The sequence below is a fragment of the Salmo trutta genome, chromosome 17, assembly GCF_901001165.1.
Source record: "Salmo trutta chromosome 17, fSalTru1.1, whole genome shotgun sequence".
Classification (NCBI taxonomy): domain Eukaryota; kingdom Metazoa; phylum Chordata; class Actinopteri; order Salmoniformes; family Salmonidae; genus Salmo; species Salmo trutta.
The window spans coordinates 35202496-35226287 of NC_042973.1; the positions used below are offsets into that span (position 1 = coordinate 35202496).

The window sequence follows — 23792 nt, forward strand, 5'->3', positions numbered from 1 at the left end:
TCTCTTGGTATGATTAAACCACACCATAACCTCTGATTGGGCATGACTATATAAACCGTTTTGCCCAGATGTGTGCCTTTTCTGTGGTTTAGAGTAGGAACCGGTCATAAAGTCACTGTCCCACTGACTGACTGTGACTGGTGATGACGAGAATTCAACTCCTTTGTCAGTATTGCCATGCTTGGTAGCTAGTTGATGATCGTTGGGATTTCACCCAGACCGTGGTTTTCACATTGTGCTGTTCGGCTGCAGGACTGACACTCTGAATGTCTTGGGTGTCTGTCTCTGTCGGTCTGTCCGTTAGCCTTATTGTTGCTGCTGTTAGTGTTTATACTGTATGTTGCTACTGTTGGTTTATATGTATCCAACTGGGTGGTTACTGTGCATCTTTTAAACTGAGTGAGATATTGCTCAGCAATGCCTGGCTGGCATATGCCTTGTCATTTCACAGAGCCGTAGAGACACAGGTGTCCACATTATTAACTAACCACTAAAACACTGTTGACAGGCTTTGAGAACACAAATTTATTATAAAAGACATTGTCATTCTTGCAGCAAATAAACCCACAAACCTGGAGGATATAAGGCTTCAGCAAGCCAATAATGAGTTGATATTGATGTCTGTAGCAGTGAAGTGTTATTATTACCACAGTTTATGATGCCTCCTGCTAAGTCATTAGCATCTGAATAGTGCTACGACAGACAGACAGACAGACAGAGGGGATATTTTCAAAGAGGCTCTGCCGGTCACGTGTTTGGGATTTGTTCAGAGAAATATTTGCCAAATTAATGTGCTGTGAAATGCATTATTCATGAGTTGTTTCTGCGCTCCATTCGCTGGAAAACCAGGCAACCGCTCAGTCTAATTAGCAAGCTGTGTCCAACCTGGACTCAGGGGTAGACGTAACATATTAAATGTAAATCCGGGACATGCCAATTAGTATGATATGTTACATTTCGTATGGTGTGTATTCATTTTGGATGTCTGTCATCCATTTGGTATGATATGTTACGTATTACAATTTATATGATATGTTACGACTTGCGATTCGTACAATATGTTACAAATGTGCAAACATATGGTGTGTTACCAATTCCAATTTGTTGTGAATAACGTTAGCTAGGTGGCTAATGCTAATGTTAGCTAGGTGGCTAACATTAGCTAGGCTAGAGGTTAGGATTAAGGGATAAAGGTTAGGATTAGGGTTAGGGTGTCACGTCCTGACCAGTATAAGGGTTATTTGTTATTGTAGTTTGGTCAGGACGTGGCAGAGGGTATTTGTTTTATGTGGTTCGGGGTGGTGGTTTATTTAGTAGGGCGTTTGATTTATTATTTACGGGTTTTGGTTTATGTTCTATGTTTTGTACTTCTATGTTCTTTCTGGGTTGGTGTAGTTCTATGTGTAGGTTAATGGGGGGTTGGACTCTCAATTGGAGGCAGGTGCTTTGCCTCTGATTGAGAGTCCTATATATGGGTAATTGTTTGGTGTAGTGTTGTGGGAGATTGTTTCTTGTTTTGCATGTGTGAGCCTGACAAGACTGTTTTGTTGTTCGTGAGTTCTTCGTTTTTGTCATTTTGGTGTTCACCTTTATTTAAAATACAAGATGAGCATCCACATTCCTGCTGCGTTTTGGACCTCCATTCCCGACGACAACCGTTACATAGGGTTAAAGTTAAGTTTAGGAGTTGGTTACAGGATTAAGGTTAAGGTGAGGGGAATGGTTAGCTAACATGGTAAGTAGTTGCAAAGTAGCTAAAAAGTAGTAAGTAGTAAGTAATTGCTAATAATATAATATGATAAAAAGTAGTAAGTAATAATATAATAAAAAGTAGTAAGTAATTGCTAATTACCAAAAATTATAAAGTTGTCCGTGATGAGATTTGAAAATGTAACATTTGCGTTATACCTCCACCCATCAACCTGACCGACCAACCAACCTACTTTCGTTATTTACTCAAGTAACCTTCTGTCTTATGCAACAATACCAAACGTAACATACAGTATCATGCTAATTTGTGTGTCCCGAATTTACTTTTACTATGTTACGTCTAGTCTATGAGACCAGGCTGTCTAGAGAGGCCAGAGCAGCCTGGCCCCCTCTGTGTGAGAGAAAAAAAACGCAACACACACACACACATACACACAGCTATACAGACTCAGACAGGAGTAAAAACCTGCCTCTACCTCCACACACACGGACCTTTCTGCTTTTTTTGTTTTGCTAAGACCTCCTAATAAACTAAACCTTCCATTGAGGTTTTGTTGTTGTTCAAACCACTTTATTACATTGTCACAGACAGTAAAGGTTAATCCGCTCGAGTCTGAGGTGTGGTCCTGTTTGAAAAGTTCTCCAGGAATTAAAGTCCTTTTTAGGCAAGCATGTGGAGGCTTGAGTTCACAGATCTTATTTCCTCCAGGGCCTGTGACCACTCCCTGTTCTCTACTGCAGTCAGTCAGTCAGTCAGTCAGTCAGTCAGTGCAGCTCTGTAGGAGGACAAAGCTACTGCTAATCACTTCTGCATGTGAACACATATGCTTAGATATGGCCTACTGCAGGATGCAGTTTTGTGGGCTTTTTATGTCTGTGTTTAGAGTGTCAGAATGTGACAGCTTCTTGTCTTTCTCCTCCTCCTCAGAAGTTAGAAACTGCTAGGCTGCTTGCTCTGTACTGTTGCAAAAAAAAGTACAAGAAGACTGCACACTGAAGATCTACAGTATGCTCCCATGTGGTTTATCGAAACAACATTTTGTGATGTTTCTCGACTCTTGAGTCTTTTATTTTTTGCTGAGCCAGTGCCTTGACCTCTAGCACCTGCTCCAAACCACTGGACGTGTGTGTCATCTTTTCTTTTATACATGCTCGGTAGCGGAGACATCCGGTGATGTGGTTATGTTGTCAGAACCCTGCTGGATGCAGATGACGATGATTTGACCTAATTGGCTGTTTTATTAGTCTTACCTGTCTCACTTGTGGAGCTGCTCTGAACGATGGAGGGACAGAAGAAGAATAGAGGGTATGGATGTTAGAGAGGACAAAAGAAAGTTTAATCAAGACTTTTCTTATAGCGTTATCGCTGTCCCACCTGGGGCAGAATGGTCATAAAACAGACGGCCTGACAAGACGGACAGAACCAACAAAGCCGGTCATGAGTGTCAAGCCGAACAAACAAAGCGAGCGTGATGACGACATGAATATGTGGAGCCCATTGTGACAGACCATGTTGTTGTACATTACGGATAGGAGCAGCAATCAGTGTCTCTGGGGTGCAAAGCAAGAGGAACCCAGAGGAATATATGTGTGACCATTGTAACAATGAGTCTCCCCAAAGTGCAAATGGGACCAGGGTGGTTGGTGCCAGCTGTTTACTGTCGTGCCCGTCGCTAGGACACTGCCCACTGTCCAGACTGCCAGAATGACACTCATTATCACACTGTTTACCTCAGGGAGCTGGGGGTGATGCTTACACTGGTACTGGCTGTTGGTGTGTCAAGGACTGTGTGTGTTTGCCTGTGAGTGAGGATAAGAGGGAGAACAGAGATTATGTTTTAAAGTTTGTGTTTCATAGAGAATGAGAACGTATTTGAAACTCTGTGTGTGTGCGTCATCTTTGAGGGTGTGTGTGCTGTACACTGGCCTTTGTTCCTCATTGTTCTCCTCTCTTCCATGTGACTACTCAGTGACAAGGGATACTTTCTTTCTTTCTTTCTTTCTTTCTCTCTCTCTCTCTCTCTCTCTCTCTCTCTCTCTCTCTCTCTCTCTCTCTCTGGGCCTTGGTGTCAACAGTGCTTTATCTCTGAGGGGCGGGGATAGATTTGAATTAGCATGTAGTGCAGTTAGTGTGGGCACACATCCACCCATACCGCTCCTTGCTTTTCACTGCCTAAGGGGCAGGTGTTGGATCGGATTCATATCCTAAAGCACATGCGGAAAGTTTTCCCATATCCTTTATTCTAAGGTGTGTCTGGCGTACAGTAAGTAGGTGTGTCTTTGTGAAAGTGTGTGTGTATGCGTGTTCCCCTCTATGAACAGCTGTGGAGTACATATGGAGGCCTCTTCATGCTCTACTTGTCTTGGGCCCTGTGCTGTATACAGGCCGAAACTGTTACTCATACAGATACAAACACTATTTTACACACAGACGGAAAGATATATGCTGCCTCTGTGTCGGTGTGGGCTTTGATGCTGATCACTTGAGGAAAACCTGTACTGAGTCTGTTGTGCTTTGTCGAGTGTAGATGTGTGTTCATGTCCCCCTCAGAGGTGACCCTAGTAGTTCGGCTGACATTAAACTAGACAAATGTCACCAGTGAATGACCATCACCTCTACTGTACGGTGGAAACTTAGAATTGGTTGGCATGGACCACTGTGTGCTTGCTTGTGTGAATCTGTGTGCATTTGCGTCAGCAGTCACGGTACCAGCAAAAAGATTGTAATCAGATTAAAGATACTTTTGAAAAACTGCGTACTTGTATGAATCTGTGTGCGTTTACGTGAGCGTGCGTGTGTGTGCGTGCGTGCGTGTGTGTGTGTGTGTGTGTGTGTGTTTAGAGTGATCTATCAAGTGAGTTAGTCGCCACAGGAATGTGTCTATGGTTACCATGGTTAGAGGTTATCAGGTCAAAGAGCTCTCTCTCTTGAGGAAGAACACCTCATTATTCACCCTATTTAACCCTAGAACAAGCTGTGGCAAGAGTCAGCCTTAGCCTTCAGAGCACCAGACTAGACCTGTGTGTCAGTGTTTGTTTATCCCATTGGAATAAGGATGAGTGTGTGTAGCAAGCAGCCATGTCGGAAGCTTCGTGATGATGATGAGAGGCATGAAAAGAGAAGGGAAGTGAGAGAAGCGAAGGGCACATGTCTGTAATCACTGTTCTGTCTCTTTGGGTGGATTTGGGCTGAACTAGGAGATAATGAGCATGAGCAGAGCAGCATTGAGAAATTTAGGGTGGGTTGAGGGAATGGGGACGGGGGATATTTCTGGGCTGCTAATTGTCTGTTCTCTGAGACTTTTGGGTGTGGAGGTCCTGGGTGGATATTTGTGTTTTTGAAAACCTGGAAAGCGGTGGTGGATGTGTTTCAGAACATGTGTGAGTGGTCTGTGTGGATCCTCCACACCTTTCACACAACCACATAGATGAGTGTTAGTCAGGGCTTGAAATGCCACTGTAAGGATGTGGTGAAGTCGACCTGAAGACAGTTGGGGTTGGAGAAGCTGTCAGAGGCTGCTGGATGTCTCATTGGACATACTTACATTATCCCAGGATAGATGTGCACGATTAATTATGTATGATATTTCATGCTGTTGTTGGTGGCATGTTGGCATGCTGTGTCAGGGCGGCAGGTAGCCTAGAGGTTAAGAGCCTTGGGCCAGTAACAGAAAGGTGGATGATTCGAATCCCTGAGCCAACTAGGTGAAAAATCTGCTGAAAGAGATTGTGTAATACATTTATTTTCTCCAGAAAGGTAGGGGTCATGAATAATGATGAGTGAGCAAGTTACAGAGGGTCATATCCCCTGTTTTTTGGTAATTTCGAGAGAGTAGCATTTCTTGGGGGTATGATCTTTGACCCTCTGTAACTTTTTCACTCATCATTATTCACAATTCATTCAGGATTATAAATATGGTAGCATCCACATTAATGTAGTAGTGTTTAGAAACATATTCTATTCTAATATACAATAAAAGTGACTCCAAAATGAGCGTAACGTAACACACCGGGAGTCAGAAAGCAGGTGTAGAAGGTGAAGGGAATAATGAACTGATGACATGAGAAGAGTACTGAATGTGGGAGAAAACAATAACAACTAAGGACTGATGACAACTGAGGGCTAAATAAAAGGGGAGAAATCAGGGTAGTGATGAAGTCCAGGTGTGCCTAATGATGGGACCAGGAACCACCGGCCTGAGGAGGGAAACATGAAAATAGGGTGGGATCAGGTAGTTAGTGGGGAGCTGTAATCGGTATGTTAACTCAATGGCCCTCCGGAGGACAATGAAACGCCCCACAAACTCAGCTTCCGGCAGGGCAGACGGAGCGGGAGGTTCCTGGTGGAGAGCCAGATGCGATCACCAGGATGGAACACGGGAGCCTCACTGCGGTGGCGGTCCGCCTGGTCCTTCTGTCGGTTGACGGCGCATTGGAGCCTCTCATGGGCAGCGTTCCAAACCTCCTCTGCACGCCGGAACCACTCATCCACCGCAGGGGCTTCGGTCTGGCTCGGAGTCCACTGGGCCAGGGCCGGCTGGTACCCCAGGATGCACTGGAAGGGAGACAGCTCAGTGGAGGAGTGACGAAGTGAGTTCTGAGGCCCACTCCCCCTGCCGGTCCTGACAATGACCCCCAGCTTCTCCATGAAGGCTCTCCCACAGTGATAGTGAGTGGTGCTGTGATGTGCATAATTGTGCAGGATCCCAATGGTCACGTATCCGGGGCTTGGACAGGAAAAGGAGAGGAGAGCAGCTATGAGGTAAGTTCAGGGAGGAGGCGAGGGCCTGGTTGATGAAGTTCCCAGCGGCACCGGAGTCCACTAGAGCTGTAGAGAGAACACTTGAGGCACAGGTGTGCGTATATGATGGGTTGCCAGGACCGGTGGTTAGTAAACCTAGAGACGTCGAGCGCTGGAGAGGTGGATCGGGATTAGACGTGACAATGACACGATACATTATTAACCATTCATTTATATTGAGCACAAATTGATCTGAAACACAACCAAAAAGAAGTTCAAATACATCCAACAAGTTTGTAGATTCACAAGCTTGATGTTATCTTAGCATGCTAAAAATATGGGACCAAATACTGAACTTTTGACTACTTTATTTATCAGCGGTGTCAATAATTTAGGACTCCACTATACGTTTCAACCATTTTCCATATAAGAAATGAGGAATAAGCAAAGGCTTTGATTTCTGGTTAAACAGATGGAAAAGGGGTCTTAGACAACATCTGGTAGAAAAGTCTTAAAAGGTATTATAAAAACATCAAAACATAATACTGTTGAAGTGAAGAACCCTGACTAATATTAACACTTACATTTAGTTTTTGGATAAATGATATGCCTTGTATAAATGTAAGAAACATTGCCTTGTGCCGTGTAATTCTGTTAAAAAAACAAGTATTTTAGATATTTTCTTTCTCTCCCTCATGAGGAGGGAGGATAATGAAACTTCACAGAAGTAACAAGTAAAGGTAGACCTATCAATTAGATATAGTGTTTTTACTGATATCAAGTTTGTTTAGGAATTATTACATGATTAAAACTCATCACTCGGTTACCAAATCAGTAACAGATTTGCTGAAGAATCTGTAACGGAATTAGTGCAATTGAATTGGCTACAATGGGAAACCATAGTAGTCACAAACCACAGTTGGGTCTCCTGCTACTGTCCTCCCTTCCACTGGTCTCCTGCTACTGTCCTCCCTCCCACTGGTCTCCTGCTACTGTCCTCCCTTCCACTGGTCACCTGCTACTGTCCTCCCTCCCACTGGTCTCCTGCTACTGTCCTCCCTTCCACTGGTCTCCTGCTACTGTCTTCCCTTCCACTGGTCTCCTGCTACTGTCCTCCCTTCCACTGGTCTCCTGCTACTGTCCTCCCTTCCACTGGTCTCCTGCTACTGTCTTCCCTTCCACTGGTCTCCTGCTACTGTCCTCCCTTCCACTGGTCTCCTGCTACTGTCCTCCCTTCCACTGGTCTCCTGCTACTGTCTTCCCTTCCACTGGTCTCCTGCTACTGTCCTCCCTTCCACTGGTCTCCTGCTACTGTCTTCCCTTCCACTGGTCACCTGCTACTGTCTTCCCTTCCACTGGTCTCCTGCTACTGTCCTCCCTTCCACTGGTCTCCTGCTACTGTCTTCCATTCCACTGGTCTACTGCTACTGTCCTCCCTTCCACTGGTCTCCTGCTACTGTCTTCCCTTCCACTGGTCTCCTGCTACTGTCTTCCCTTCCACTGGTCTCCTGCTACTGTCCTCCCTTCCACTGGTCTCCTGCTACTGTCCTCCCTTCCACTGGTCTCCTGCTACTGTCCTCCCTTCCACTGGTCTCCTGCTACTGTCCTCCCTTCCACTGGTCACCTGCTACTGTCCTCCCTTCCACTGGTCTCCTGCTACTGTCCTCCCTTCCACTGGTCTCCTGCTACTGTCTTCCCTTCCACTGGTCTCCTGCTACTGTCCTCCCTTCCACTGGTCTCCTGCTACTGTCTTCCCTTCCACTGGTCTCCTGCTACTGTCCTCTTTTCCACTGGTCTCCTGCTACTGTCTTCCATTCCACTGGTCTCCTGCTACTGTCCTCCCTTCCACTGGTCTCCTGCTACTGTCTTCCCTTCCACTGGTCTCCTGCTACTGTCTTCCCTTCCACTGGTCTCCTGCTACTGTCCTCCCTTCCACTGGTCTCCTGCTACTGTCCTCCCTTCCACTGGTCTCCTGCTACTGTCCTCCCTTCCACTGGTCTCCTGCTACTGTCCTCCCTTCCACTGGTCACCTGCTACTGTCCTCCCTTCCACTGGTCACCTGCTACTGTCCTCCCTTCCACTGGTCTCCTGCTACTGTCTTCCCTTCCACTGGTCTCCTGCTACTGTCCTCCCTTCCACTGGTCTCCTGCTACTGTCCTCCCTTCCACTGGCCTCCTGCTACTGTCTTCCCTTCCACTGGTCACCTGCTACTGTCCTCCCTTCCACTGGTCTCCTGCTACTGTCCTCCCTTCCACTGGCCTCCTGCTACTGTCTTCCCTTCCACTGGTCTCCTGCTACTGTCCTCCCTTCCACTGGTCTCCTGTTACTGTCTTCCCTTCCACTGGTCTCCTGCTACTGTCCTCCCTTCCACTGGTCTCCTGCTACTGTCCTCCCTTCCACTGGTCTCCTGCTACTGTCCTCCCTTCCACTGGTCTCCTGCTACTGTCTTCCCTTCCACTGGTCTCCTGCTACTGTCTTCCCTTCCACTGGTCTCCTGCTACTGTCCTCCCTTCCACTGGTCTCCTGCTACTGTCCTCCCTTCCACTGGTCACCTGCTACTGTCTTCCCTTCCACTGGTCTCCTGCTACTGTCTTCCCTTCCACTGGTCACCTGCTACTGTCCTCCCTTCCACTGGTCACCTGCTACTGTCCTACCTTCCACTGGTCTCCTGCTACTGTCTTCCCTTCCACTGGTCTCCTGCTACTGTCCTCCCTTCCACTGGTCTCCTGCTACTGTCTTCCCTTCCACTGGTCTCCTGCTACTGTCCTCCCTTCCACTGGTCTCCTGCTACTGTCATCCCTTCCACTGGTCTCCTGCTACTGTCCTCCCTTCCACTGGTCTCCTGCTACTGTCCTCCCTTCCACTGGTCTCCTGCTACTGTCCTCCCTTCCACTGGTCTCCTGCTACTGTCTTCCCTTCCACTGGTCTCCTGCTACTGTCCTCCCTACCACTGGTCACCTGCTACTGTCTTCCCTTCCACTGGTCTCCTGCTACTGTCTTCCCTTCCACTGGTCTCCTGCTACTGTCCTCCCTTCCACTGGTCTCCTGCTACTGTCCTCCCTTCCACTGGTCTCCTGCTACTGTCTTCTCTTCCACTGGCCTCCTGCTACTGTCTTCACTTCCACTGGTCACCTGCTACTGTCCTCCCTTCCACTGGTCTCCTGCTACTGTCTTCCCTTCCACTGGTCTCCTGCTACTGTCTTCCCTTCCACTGGTCTCCTGCTACTGTCTTCCCTTCCACTGGTCTCCTGCTACTGTCTTCCCTTCCACTGGTCACCTGCTACTGTCCTCCCTTCCACTGGTCTCCTGCTACTGTCCGCCCTTCCACTGGTCACCTGCTACTGTCCTCCCTTCCACTGGTCTCCTGCTACTGTCTTCCCTTCCACTGGTCTCCTGCTACTGTCCTCCCTTCCACTGGTCTCCTGCTACTGTCCGCCCTTCCACTGGTCACCTGCTACTGTCCTCCCTTCCACTGGTCTCCTGCTACTGTCTTCCCTTCCACTGGTCTCCTGCTACTGTCTTCCCTTCCACTGGTCACCTGCTACTGTCCTCCCTTCCACTGGTCTCCTGCTACTGTCCGCCCTTCCACTGGTCACCTGCTACTGTCCTCCCTTCCACTGGTCACCTGCTACTGTCTTCCCTTCCACTGGTCTCCTGCTACTGTCTTCCCTTCCACTGGTCTCCTGCTACTGTCTTCCCTTCCACTGGTCTCCTGCTACTGTCCTCCCTTCCACTGGTCTCCTGCTACTGTCTTCCCTTCCACTGGCCTCCTGCTACTGTCCTCCCTTCCACTGGTCTCCTGCTACTGTCCTCCCTTCCACTGGTCACCTGCTACTGTCTTCCCTTCCACTGGTCACCTGCTACTGTCCTACCTTCCACTGGTCTCCTGCTACTGTCCTCCCTTCCACTGGTCTCCTGCTACTGTCCTCCCTTCCACTGGTCTCCTGCTACTGTCCTCCCTTCCACTGGTCTCCTGCTACTGTCCTCCCTTCCACTGGTCTCCTGCTACTGTCCTCCCTTCCACTGGTCTCCTGCTACTGTCCTCCCTTCCACTGGTCTCCTGCTACTGTCCTCCCTTCCACTGGTCTCCTGCTACTGTCCTCCCTTCCACTGGTCTCCTGCTACTGTCCTCCCTTCCACTGGTCTCCTGCTACTGTCTTCCCTTCCACTGGTCTCCTGCTACTGTCTTCCCTTCCACTGGTCTCCTGCTACTGTCCTCCCTTCCACTGGTCACCTGCTACTGTCCTCCCTTCCACTGGTCTCCTGCTACTGTCTTCCCTTCCACTGGTCTCCTGCTACTGTCCTCCCTTCCACTGGTCTCCTGCTACTGTCCTCCCTTCCACTGGTCTCCTGCTACTGTCTTCCCTTCCACTGGTCTCCTGCTACTGTCTTCCCTTCCACTGGTCTCCTGCTATTGTCTTCCCTTCCACTGGTCTCCTGCTACTGTCTTCCCTTCCACTGGTCTCCTGCTACTGTCCTCCCTTCCACTGGTCTCCTGCTACTGTCCTCCCTTCCACTGGTCTCCTGCTACTGTCCTCCCTTCCACTGGTCTCCTGCTACTGTCCTCCCTTCCACTGGTCTCCTGCTACTGTCTTCCCTTCCACTGGTCTCCTGCTACTGTCCTACCTTCCACTGGTCTCCTGCTACTGTCCTCCCTTCCACTGGTCTCCTGCTACTGTCCTCCCTTCCACTGGTCTCCTGCTACTGTCTTCCCTTCCACTGGTCACCTGCTACTGTCTTCCCTTCCACTGGTCTCCTGCTACTGTCTTCCCTTCCACTGGTCTCCTGCTACTGTCTTCCCTTCCACTGGTCTCCTGCTACTGTCCTCCCTTCCACTGGTCTCCTGCTACTGTCCTCCCTTCCACTGGTCTCCTGCTACTGTCCTCCCTTCCACTGGTCTCCTGCTTCTGTCCTCCCTTCCACTGGTCTCCTGCTACTGTCCTCCCTTCCACTGGTCTCCTGCTACTGTCCTCCCTTCCACTGGTCTCCTGCTACTGTCCTCCCTTCCACTGGCCTCCTGCTACTGTCTTCCCTTCCACTGGTCTCCTGCAACTGTCTTCCCTTCCACTGGTCTCCTGCTACTGTCCTCTGTCCACTGGTCTCCTGCCACTGTCCTCCCTTCCACTGGTCTCCTGCTACTGTCCTCCCTTCCACTGGTCTCCTGCTACTGTCTTCCCTTCCACTGGTCTCCTGCTACTGTCCTCCCTTCCACTGGTCTCCTGCTACTGTCTTCCCTTCCACTGGTCTCCTGCTACTGTCCTCCCTTCCACTGGTCTCCTGCTACTGTCTTCCCTTCCATTGGTCTCCTGCTACTGTCCTCCCTTCCACTGGTCTCCTGCTACTGTCCTCCCTTCCACTGATCTCCTGCTACTGTCTTCCCTGCCACTGATATACTGTTATGTTCAGCTTAGTGGTCAAGACAAGACTGTGAAAACAGTCTTGACAGCCCCTCCCTCTCACTCTCCCCCTTTCTCTCTCTCCTCTCTCAATATGTCACTTCTCCCAGCTCTTACTGTCACCTGCCATGACACCTACCCTTTTTTCTATTTACTGTAACAAGCACCGACTGACAGTGCACGTCATTGGACGTTGAATGTAGTTAAAATTTGGTCAGTCCTCCCTGGCCGGACCAAATCTGAACCAATTATAAACGTCGATGTTTCACAAGTTTGGACAGCACAGTATACAGTATGGGACAGTAAAAAAAAGTTGCTTATTCCTGGAAAGTGGTTAAAAACACATATGCCGTAATTTCTCTTAGCTTCCATTTGACACCAAATTGTATGTTCTCCTATGAACTTCACATGATAGTGCTCATGGGGCTTTTTACACGGAACTGCCCTAGAACTGCCCTGCCCATAGATACCACCGTTGTTCCTGTGACAAACAAACAGTGAGAATAGCCAGGCAGTAACGTGGTTGGTTTATTTCCTGTTGGTGTGCTTGATCACATTTCACTGTCTATGAGGTGTGTTTTTGTGGGAGGACAGGGTGTCATAGGGAGCGTGAGAACCTCTCACACTTGACCCCCAACACACTAGGGCTCGTTTGGACAATAAGACTTGGCCAGGTGAGGTGCTATATGAGATTGATCTAATGTATAGGGGTCAGGGGACAGATACCTCTGTTAATCCAAAGCGTTACCCTCTTCTTATCTAATATGTCCTCACTTTATCTCACCACCTGATTTTACAACCATCTGAAAACACTAGATAAGGCCTATGTCAACCTTTACACTTGCTTTCACCTATCGTCCAGTTCTGCATGATCAATACAAGTGACAAGGAAAGGAAGCCATTTTGTGGAATTCAGGTGTAGTGTTTGTTCCAGTTTCCTACCTGAGTGTGTTGAGCGGTGTCTCTCTCAGGCCACTGTGATGGGTTGGTGTTGCATGCCATGTTTGATTTACTGGGTTACTGAGTGTATTTTTAGAGTCCTAGTCTTCTCACAGACAAAGGAGAGTTTGTTCCAGCGTCTCTCTCTCTCTCTCTCTCTCTCTCTCCCTCTCTCTCTCTCACACAGGCCTGTAAGGTAGCATTCCACTGCTCTCGGCCTGACCGATACCAGAGGAAGGAAAGAGGGCTGTTATTGTAGGAGATAAGCAATGCGATATAGATAAATGACTCATTTTATCTCATTCCGAATAGAGTGAACACACTTTGGTCTGTGTGAATTTTTTATGTGGACATAGTTATTGCAGTACAGTGCAAAACTATTTTGGCCAGTCGTGACAATTCCACCATAGTGCTAGAATGCCCTTTTGGTGAGGTTGATAAGCAGATTAACCCTTCCTCCCTCCCTGACTTGCATTCTAAATGAAAACAGCCTGTGTGAGTAACCGGAAGATTAGATCAAAATGTGGCAATGTTGAGTTGTGACTCCTTTGTGTGGTGGTGTTGTGAATAGTTCTGTGTCCTGTTGCCAAATGAGCTCCCCTGTTGCTCCCCAGCTCATCCAGTGTTTGGCCTGTAAATACCACATCATGAGTAATGTTGGGGGTAGCTTGGTCACAGGGAGGGGAGCTAGTAATGGTATATAAACCGTAATAATGATGGTTTGTTAAGAAAGCTGCAATTCTTGTGCTCATCCGATGAAGTCAGTGCATTCCTGCTGGGCAGCTCCCGTATAGGTGGCCCCTGGACCACAGTCAACACTCAGTGGGGAGGAGAGAATAGAGGATTTGGGTAAAAACACCTCAGCGAGAGGAGGGGGAGGGGCTAGGCTAGGGGGAGGAGCTCGAACACTAGCTGTGCTGTGTGCCAGTTACACAGCAAGTGGGTCATATGATCTATTACTCATGTTGACAGAACTTTTCTAAGGATCACGCTGTCATATTGGTGTCTTTGGCCTTACTGAGTTATCATGTGCCAAATGAGACACTTTATAAGCCTAGCCTACTACTACTGTCATAAAAATAAAAAATAAGGTCTCTGGGTGTGCTTTATTGACTTTGAGTCAGGCTACGCATGTTATTGCCTTGTTATTAGTGGAATACAGATCAAGCATAGACATAAATCAGCACACAGGGAAGTGGTAAGTGCTGCTCCTGTTCATCACTGTGAAATACACTCAGGCTTAAATCTCATCCTGTGTTAGGCTGCGCTGCTCTTCCCAGAGACAGTCTCTGAAGTTCCAGGTCTGCCAGGTCTGCCAGGTCTGCCAGGTCAGCTCCTGGTGGGAGGCATCAAAGTGGAACACACACACACCGAGTGGCTACAGTGCATTCTGCCTGTCCACTCCCCTTGGCAATAAGCTGTCTTAACGTCTTTGAAGGAGGGAAGTGGAGAATTTAATTGGGTTACAGATCTGTGTTGACGCTCTCGGGTCTGTGAGGTACCATCGGAGCTCTAACCAACAGGAAACTTCAGGAACGCAATACTCGGCTCTGCTCAGCTCCCCAGGGGCAGTGGGCTGGAAATGTAAACCTCAGTCACTACTGGTAGACTCAGTCACACATACGCAGGGCCTGACGTCAAAACGGCTCTGTTACGTATAGAGCCTGCAGGAGAGATGCTAAACCCATAGCCTCAATAATCAACAGATGGAGAAGGAAATGGGCCACTTGTATGTGACACAGATGCCTACAGGGTGTGTTAAAGTTAGCAACAATATTATGCTGCTCTGTCTTGAGGGATTACTTTTTTCAGCCCCTTTGGCTAGATAACGTTGTGGAAGTTCGGCATGTTCTGTGTAACAAGTATAGTATTTCGGTACGGTCGGTTGGTCGGTTGGTTGGTTGGTTGGTTGGTTGTGAGGGTGTTGTTTAATCTTATCCATGTTTCTCTTCCTTGCAGAGAGGAGTCAGTAGCACCATGCAATGCTGAACTGAGCCAAACCGAGCCAAGCCAAGCGGATCTGAACTGAAGCCCTTGTCGCATCTCGTAGCGTCTCAGATGGAGCTGAAGGTGTGGGTGGATGGAGTGGTGCGCGTGGTCTGTGGCCTATCAGAGGAGACTTCCTGCCAGGATGTGGTCATCGCACTGGCTCAGGCCATTGGTCAGTATCTCAGTCCCTCTTCCTCTCTAGGGTGCAAGTTCTGTCCCTTGACATCCTTAAGGCTCTTTCCAAACCAACCCTGACTGGCCCCTACCCCAAAGTCATTTAATTAGATCTGAAAACATTGGATAGGATTCAGCAATATGGTGAAAATCCCACTGATCATAGGGCAAGGTGGAACTCCTGTATTACTATATGTCTTCCACCGATCCCATCCTTTCTGATCTCAAAGAAGTGCCAAGGGGGAAATGGGCTAGTGGTTGACTTGGTATGGAGCAAGCTTCTGTCACCACACCCTCAGGCTGTACTGAAGCCGCATACCGCAGTGCCAAAAACTAAACTCCATATTTAGCAGGTTCCTTTCCTCTGTGCGTGAGCGGCTGCCAGGTCATTAGGGAGAGCTTGTCCTCATTTCAGAGTCCTCATGGAGATTTCAGTTTGTTTGAAAATGTTTATATGTTGTATAAGACTTATACAACAGTCTTCTACTCATATTCTTCATTGCTAAGAGAAGTGAGAAAGAGAGAGAGTTGACTGAAGGACTGCAGACCTAGAGTTTAGAGTCTTGTATAGCCATTAGCCATAGCCCAGAGCCAGAGAGAGGGCAACTAGCAGTTAACTGTATAGATTATGGAACTTTGGGTGTCAACATGATGCCCACTTACTGTGTATTTGTGTGGTGATGTCTGGTATGTGTGGTGATTTGTGGCTCTCTGTCTCTCCCTCTCTCTCCCGATCTCTTTCCCGCTCTCTTCCTGCCACAGGTCAGACGGGTCGCTACGTGCTAATCCAGAGACTGAGGGACTCAGAGAGGCAACTGTTAGCCAATGAGAAGCCCCTGGAGTCCCTGGCCAAGCTGGGCCAGCACAGCAACGATGTCCAGTTCTTCCTGCGCCGCACCGGCCCCAGTAGCAGTGATGGACCAGGGTTGGGCTCTGGCTCTGGCTCCAGCCAGGACCGGATCACCCCTCTTCCCCTGCCCAAACACCCCGACCCAGAGCCCCTCAAACACAACCAGCCCAAGAAGTCCCTCACCTTCAACCTGGGGCCCTCCACCTCCCCCAGAACCAAAGCCAAGCAGCTCATCAGAAAGTCTCCCCGCGACTCCCCCGAACAGAGGGCCTCACCCAGCCCCATCCCTCCCCACCATGCTCCATCCCCACACTCCCACTCCCCTTCTCCCTCCCCCCACTCTCCCTCTCCCTCCCCTCCAGTGGGTCCGTCCAAAGAGGAGGTTTTCCGGCAGGTTCTTCAGCAGCAGGAGAGGCTGAGGGCCATTGAGGCCCAGCTGGAAGCCATGGAGAGAGACTCTCGGTCCTGGAACAGGGCCTCCCCGGCCCCCTCCGCTGTTCCAGAGGCTCGTCTCCCGGAGGAGATGGAAGCTCTGGAGCAGGCAGCCAGGAGGAACCAGGCCGAGTTGGCCCACGAGACGTTCTGGGAGGAAGAGCTGCAGGCGGAGGTGGAGAGGGAGAGGGGGATGAGGAGGAGGCTGGGGGAGCTCCATTCCAAGATGGATGACTGCGGCCGGCGACTCCACGACTTCTCGTCTCGCTCCGCCCAGCTTGAGCAGCAGATCCAACGGGAGAGCCTAGGGGGCGTCGCCCAGCCTGGGAGGGCCAATCAGGCAGGGGGTGAGGAGTCCCTAGGGGCGATGAGGGCGGAGCTACAGAGCCAGGGGAGGCACAGCGAGGAGCTGGAGGGGGCGTTATCAGAGACGGACAAGGCTCTGGGGAAGGCCGAATCACTGCTGCAGGTAAGGAGAGAGGGCAGGGCCCTGGAGAGAGGGGTGTAGCTCGCTCTCTCCTTCACCCACACACCTACCCAGTACCCACAAGAAGCTCAATGGTTGTAGCTCAGTGGTTCCCAAATGGGGGGTCAATGGTGTGGGACAAACTGATTCAAACCTGGGAAACCAAGTGAGCCAATCAATGACATCAGTCAATTAAAGGTGGTCTGCAGTGATCTTTTACATTGTGATCTGGTGGATCACAAGAACATTTGAAAAGCTTTATCAAAAATGTTTGGGAACCACTGGTGTAGCTACCCTAAGCTCCCACCCTCTTGCCAGCACACTGCAGCAAACACACACATATACACTTATCAGTGCAATGACACTCAACAACAAGTAAATATGATCTCTGATTCCAATGGTGATGGGGAAATCTACAGTATATTTATTGGGAAAAAAACTTGCTCAAAATTAAACAATGTTTTGTACTTAAATCCAACTTGTATCTAATTGGAAGAATGTTTGCTACGAATTGTAATGTGACCCCTGTTGGGTGTCTGACTGAACTTGCTTGACTGGTATGATTGGCTGTGACAGCCTAGTTCTCATCTGGACCGATTGGATATACTCTCCCATATACGAATCTGTACTCTCATTCGTATGACATTGACAGTACCTCTACTGCCTTATATTCTTGTGTTTTAAATGGAGAAAAAGATCAAAACAGAATAAACATGGTGTAAAGTACTTAAGTAAAAATAGTTTAAAGTGCTACTTAAGTGTTTTTTGGGGGTATCTGTACTTTACTTGACTATTTATATTTTTGAGAACTTTTACTTTTACTTCACTACATTCCTAAAGAAAATAATGTAATTTTTCTCCGTACACTTTCACATTACATTTTGAATGCTTAGCAGGACAGAAAATGGTCCAATTCACACACTTATCAAGAGAACATCCCTGGTCATCCCTACTGCCTCTGATCTTGCAGGCTCATTAAACACAAATGCTTCATTTGTAAATTGAGTGTTGGAGTGTGCTATCTGTAAATTTGGCTATCCGTACATTTTTAAAACCAGAAAATTGTGCTGTCTGGTTTGCTGAATATAAGGAATTTTCAATTCATACTTTTATATTTACTTTTGATACTTAAGTATATTTAAAACCAAATACTTTTAGACTTTTACTCAAGTAGTGTCTTACTGGGTGACTTTCACTTTTGCTTGAGTCATTTTCTATTAAGGTATCTTTACTTTTACTCAAATGAACTCACTGTTCATTTGCACAAGTGCATTTTCTTGCCTTGACTTGGCCACAAGCAGGTCTGTCAGAGTTTGCTTACAGTTGGAGACGGTAATGTTGTTTAGAGCCGGACTGATATATCGGTTCACTGATATTGTCGGCCGGTATTGGTCTTTTAATGCTATATCGGTATCGGCTGATAACTCCACAATAACCGATATTCAAAAAATAGGATGAAAAAAGGGAATTTCATGCTTATCTGAACACTTGTGGACATTCTTATGTGTCATTATTGTCACAACGTTTGTAGCATAGTTAGTGGACAATTGCTCTTTTGGATGGCAATTTTTTTATTTCCCCGCTGTAAAACAGTATATCGGTAGATATATCAGTATCGGAAAGTTTTGCCCCCCAAAAAATCTGAAACGGTATCGGACCCCAAAAAACATATTGGTGAGGCTCTAATGTTGTTGTTGTGGTGAGGCTGTGCCTGCAGTGCCTGGTGAATAATAGCCTTACCCAGTTGGAGGGAAACACAAGCCTCATCATAATCCACATGAAACCTGATACTCGAACAGAGCCACTTTGTGGATCAGGGCTACTGTTCAGGTCAGATACACCCAGAATTGTACATTCTATTTCAGTAGGAAGATCAGCTTTTTACAAGGTAGAAGAATGGTTTTGGAAAGTTTATCCAAGAAAACAAACAGAAGGCTACACTGATTGTGCAAATACCCCCCCTTATTTTATTATGTAGCTAATGATATTGTAATGTATTTCATGTGGGTTGAGTGCATTTGCTACATCCCACATTAAGAAAGGGCCATAGGCGCTCTTAGACTATTACAACCCATCTCCTGGGGATCCATAAGTAACGGCTGTGCTACATTAGAAGGCCAGTCGATCATCTTAGTGGGAGTGTGACTTGGTCTACATCGTCATGATGACTGACTCATTTAGTCAGTCACAACATTTCTTATCCAGAGCGACTTACAGGAGCAATTGGGGTTAAGTGCCTTGCTTAAGGGCACATCAACAGTTTTTCACCTAGTTGGCTTGGGGATTCGAAACCAAGAACTTTTCGGTTACTGGCCCAACGCCCTTAACCACTCTGCTACCTGGCCCTGTATAAATGGTTCTCCAAGGAGGAAGGACCGACTTGCTGCCTGGTACAGGGCCATAGCTTGCTGGTTTTCACTGTACAATACAAACACACCTGCAACCCCAGTACATGTGACTATAAACACTGAATCTGAATGGAGATGAGCCTGCAGGTGTCAATTGTTTCCCACAACTAATCCATTCCGGCAGGGTGTAGAGCACATCTCTCTCTATCTACCCCCCCTCTCTCCCTTTCTCTCTCTCGACTGTTCCGAGAGCGACTTTACAGTTGACGTTGGCAAGACAAGTGGCTTCTCTCTTCTTTTTCACCCAACTCAAAGTTCAATTCAAATTGATGGGCATCTATACACTTAAAGACACCTTGCTGATTGCAACAAGCTTATGAACTGTATGTTCATGAATGTTACACCTTTGCAGGCAGCAGTGGCGAGCTGGAGTTTTATGCAGCAGGTGACTGACTGTTCGTTAATGATGATGAGCATCTGACATCTGAGATGAATGCTGTGGCTGTTGCTGCACTCTAGTGGTGAGAATAGGAATTACAGCCTTTGAAAGAACTCAGCGCCTGTTAGTCTGCGTTTGTTCCTATGATTATGTAACTAGTCCAAGTAACCTTGCAAACCTTGCAAATCTGCCAGTTAGCTCTATATTTGTGATTGATTTATATTCCAACTAAGCATTTCAGATATACAATATTTGGATATTGTGAGGTAGTCCCAGAAAACAAAGGAGTTGATTCATGCAATAGCAACATTTTCATGTTGAAAACATCTCACCACTTCTTTAATGTTCTGTATCTAAATACAAACATGACTGAAACTGTCCTATGTACATTTCAGAGCGGTTAAGAGCGTGGGGCCAGTAACTGAAATGTTGCTGGTTTGAATCCCTGAGCAGGCAAATTGGAAAAATATGTCGTTCTGCCCTTGAGCAAGGCAGTTAACCCCCAACAACTGCTCCCTGGGTGCTGTTGATTTAAGGCTGCCCCCTGCACATCTCTGATTCAGAGGGGTTGGGTTAAATGTGGAAGACACATTTTGTTTGAGTGCATTCAATTGTGTCACTGTCTAGGTATCCTCTTTCCCTTGAGAGAAATGAGGAGAGAGATTTGCTCATTAAAGCCCATTCTCAACTTTTGACCTATCCAATACCTATACCTATAGGATAATTAAGTGTGTCAGTTTAGGCCCCCTCTCTGTAGGGGTCTATTTGGGATTAGGTGTGACTGTCCTGGCCCCCTCTCTGTGTCCCTCCCTAGGAGAAACAGGAGGAGTTGGAGGAGCTGAACAAGGAGTTGAGGCAGTGTAACCTGCAGCAGTTCATCCAGCAGGCGGGAGTCCTGCCGACACACACACACTCACGCACAGACCTCAGCGACCAGCTAGAACTAGCTCACCTGCTACAGGAAGGATACAGGAATGGAGGTGCAGATCCACACACACACACACACACACACACACTCAGATGATTGCTCACCTTAAACCTCCATCTTTCTCTCCACCAGACCTGGGCCTGCTCCCCTCAGAGTCGCCTCCCCGCCCCACAGCCAAGCAGTTCCTGGGACACCCCCGCAACCTGCAGAACCCGCTGGTGTCCAGCCTCAACCCCGAGGGTGTGTATGTGTGACACTCTACCTGCCGCTACCCCACCCTGTCTCCCTCCCCCCTGCCTCGGCTTGATTTTTTGTGGGGAAATGCCTGGCGGCCACACCCCTCTTTTCTGTTACTAAGGGTGGAGGTCCTCGCATGGAGCCCCCAATCCCCTCCCTGCCCCTGAAGGTTTCCCTTAACGACCTTCTTCTGTCCTCTGACTGCCCCTTTACGCCTCTAATGCTATCTGATTCACTGATCATTCTGGTTATCTGTTATATTGGTCCGTCTACAATCATGTTATTCAACTCTGCTTTGCTAACATCTTACTCAGTTGCACATCTCCCCTCCCTCTTCTCTTTGTATTTCATCCCAACCGCTCTCTCTTTCCCTTACTTCTGTCTCTCTCTCTCGATCACCGCTCTCTCTAGCTGTTTCCGTCAGGCTCTCTCTCTGTCTGTCTGTGCGTGCGTGCGTGCGTAGGTGCGTGTGTGTGTGTGTGTGTGTGTGTGTGTTTTGCATGTTGTGGACTACCAGTAGCTCTGCCTCCTGCTGCTCCCTCCACTCCAGCTGTGCTGTAACATCCAGACGGGTGGTGCAGCTGCGAGTGCTTCATGATTCCCCACAGTATGTCGCTGTGTCCCCTGCCCCAGTCAGTCCAGCGATGCAGGGTGTCTCTCCACCCTCAGAACAACAGGCCTATTCTCTACAGACAGCTGTGTTTCAACACAACTGCACTTTACACATTTTTACTGCTTACAATTGATAAAAAAAGGCTCAACGACTGACCATTCGGGCTGTAGTGTAAAATATATATTTTTGATTATTGTGTCAGAGAGGCTTTTATGTTTCTGTTTGGGAGATTACTTCCATATTGTCTTGTATGTTGGTGACCTTTGACTTCCAAAGAGAGAGAGAGAGAGAGCCTGACCTCAGAACTCTGTAAGGTGTATTGCACAGTCCATTCTCTCCCGTGTGAGGCCATGGGCCCTGTATGAATACTTTAAACATGCATCCTTCCTTCCTCCCTTCCGTGACGTAATCTCTGATCCAACTTGATTGGATAGTGTAAAGTAAGAGTTTCCATGATATTTCAGATGAGTGATTACTTCTAAGGACAGAGGATGGAACAATGCATTTCAGAAGTACTGAAACAGGGCCATGGCCTAGTATGTGGGATGTTGGGTTTCCTCCTAACCGGTTGGAATGGGTTTCCACGGTGTGTGTGTGTGTGTGCGCTCTCCCTCCTCCCTCCAGGTTGCTGAGGTATTTGGACTGTTTCTCTGGCTTTAATGGGGAAATAGAAGTAGCATGCTTGAGGTAGAAGTTGCCCCTCATCACAGATCTAGGATCAGTTGTCCCTATGACCCAATCTTTAACCAATTAGGTGGTTAAATAACTCAGAATCAGACTCTGAATCAATGATTAGGAAAAACTTCTACCCACTACCAGGGCATGCTTTACTATCTCTATCTAGCAAGCTCTCCTTCCGCCTTAAAAAGAAAATTGGTTTCGAGAAAAGTGTTTTCCAAACCAAACCAAATGAATGGAGACATCATCCCCACTTATTTTTGTGTGTCTTGCAGTCGTGACATCCAGAGAATCATCATGGAGATAAAACAAGGGACAGCAGGGCCAAGGAGTTGTTCACTGTTCAGTTAAAGGGATAGTTCACCCAAATTACAATATTACAGGAAACAGTGCCAGGAACACTAATCCAAAGCATGGATTGTTGTCATGCATTGTCTATACTGCTTACAGGGTAAGGAAACCAATATGTAATTTTGTGATTTGGGTGAACTATCCCTTTAATGTCACCACCACATATTCTATTTAACCCCTGTTTGTCTTTATAACTACTGTCTGTCATTATTATTATCCAGATTACCACATATGCTACAGTGGATGCTGCTGAGGTGAGGACGGTTCATAATAATGGCTGGAATGGAGTCAATGGAATGGCATCAAACATATGGTTTCCACGTGGTTGATACCATTCCATTTACTCCGTTCCAGACATTATTATGAGCCGTCCTCCCCAGCAGCCTCCACTGATATACTATATACATACTGTATATACTACATAAATATATTTACAGCATTTGGCTACTGTATACCGTATGAAGTACGATACATAGTACCTATGTATGAAATGTAAAATAATTTAGGAAACCTTTTACCTAGAGAATTATTACTTTTTCTGTGTATTTAAATATAATAAAAGATGAGGCATTATGTTTTAGATAATCTGGCTGTTGTTGTCGTGTTTTGAATTAATGAAAACATTCAATCCTCTGAAAGACATCTTTGAAGAATTGAAGAAACCACATATTTGCAGATGTACTTGCATATACAGGCCTGGTTTAGTGACACAATAGGATATAGCAAGGATGGGCCGTTGTTGGGAATGTCCAACTCTAAATATTTCACATGCTAGTGCATAAAGCTGACTCAAAACTCAAGTCGCTCTTTCAATGAGGCACATTTGTTTAATGCATTATACATTTATTTTAGGTATTCATAGATTAATAATGGCTGCTATAAGGAGCTGTTTTGAATGGTTACTGCAAGTCTTCCAATGCACTGTGAGTGGCAGAAAGCACAATAAATTCATTACACACAGGTGGCTCACACAGTCTGTTACAAAAATGTCTCCCTTGGTGTGGGAGGGAAGTAGTGCACACATCCTGGCACCTGCAGCTGTGTGGGGGGGGGGGGGGGGGGGGGGTGATTATAATACAGTAGACATACAGTATGTGTGACCTAGCACCGACTGCTATGGAGATTACTATGCTATGCTGACATGTCCACTCACAAAATGGCTGAACATACACATTTAATGCACGCTCATTCTCTATTCAAGTGCTTCTTCATACCATATACTCGCCATTTCCCAGGCTCCAGTCTAGACCTCTTCTCTCATCTCAACCACAGTGACTTGCTTTGGTAATTGAACATGGAAAATAAAAAGGAACTTATTCCCAAAGCAAACATGACACAAGTGCATAACTAGGAACAAGGACAGTACAATCTAGTTTTAACAGACTATGCAAATGATCAAAAATGCAAATGAAATCTATCCAACCTTTTATGATAAGTAGCCCTGGTCCTGATAGTGTATTTAGCAGACTAGATAGCATTGAAAAGTAAAATGTTTATTCAC

At 47.2% G+C, this 23792-nt stretch overlaps 1 protein-coding gene across 4 annotated transcripts in view; it reads left to right on the forward strand.

Moving 5' to 3' along the window:
• LOC115152116 (ras association domain-containing protein 8) overlaps nucleotides 1-23251 on the forward strand; it is a 67632-nt gene extending 44381 nt beyond the window's left edge. For all 4 annotated transcript variants that reach the window (XM_029696644.1, XM_029696645.1, XM_029696643.1 and 1 more), the window contains exons 2-6: nucleotides 14746-14947; nucleotides 15712-16700; nucleotides 20299-20464; nucleotides 20545-20652; nucleotides 22216-23251. In XM_029696644.1, coding sequence (XP_029552504.1) covers nucleotides 14845-14947; nucleotides 15712-16700; nucleotides 20299-20464; nucleotides 20545-20652; nucleotides 22216-22247 — 1398 coding nt within the window. In that variant the 5' untranslated portion in view covers nucleotides 14746-14844 and the 3' untranslated portion in view covers nucleotides 22248-23251. The remainder of the gene's footprint in view (nucleotides 1-14745; nucleotides 14948-15711; nucleotides 16701-20298; nucleotides 20465-20544; nucleotides 20653-22215) is intronic.
• The last annotated feature ends 541 nt before the right edge of the window (nucleotides 23252-23792 follow it).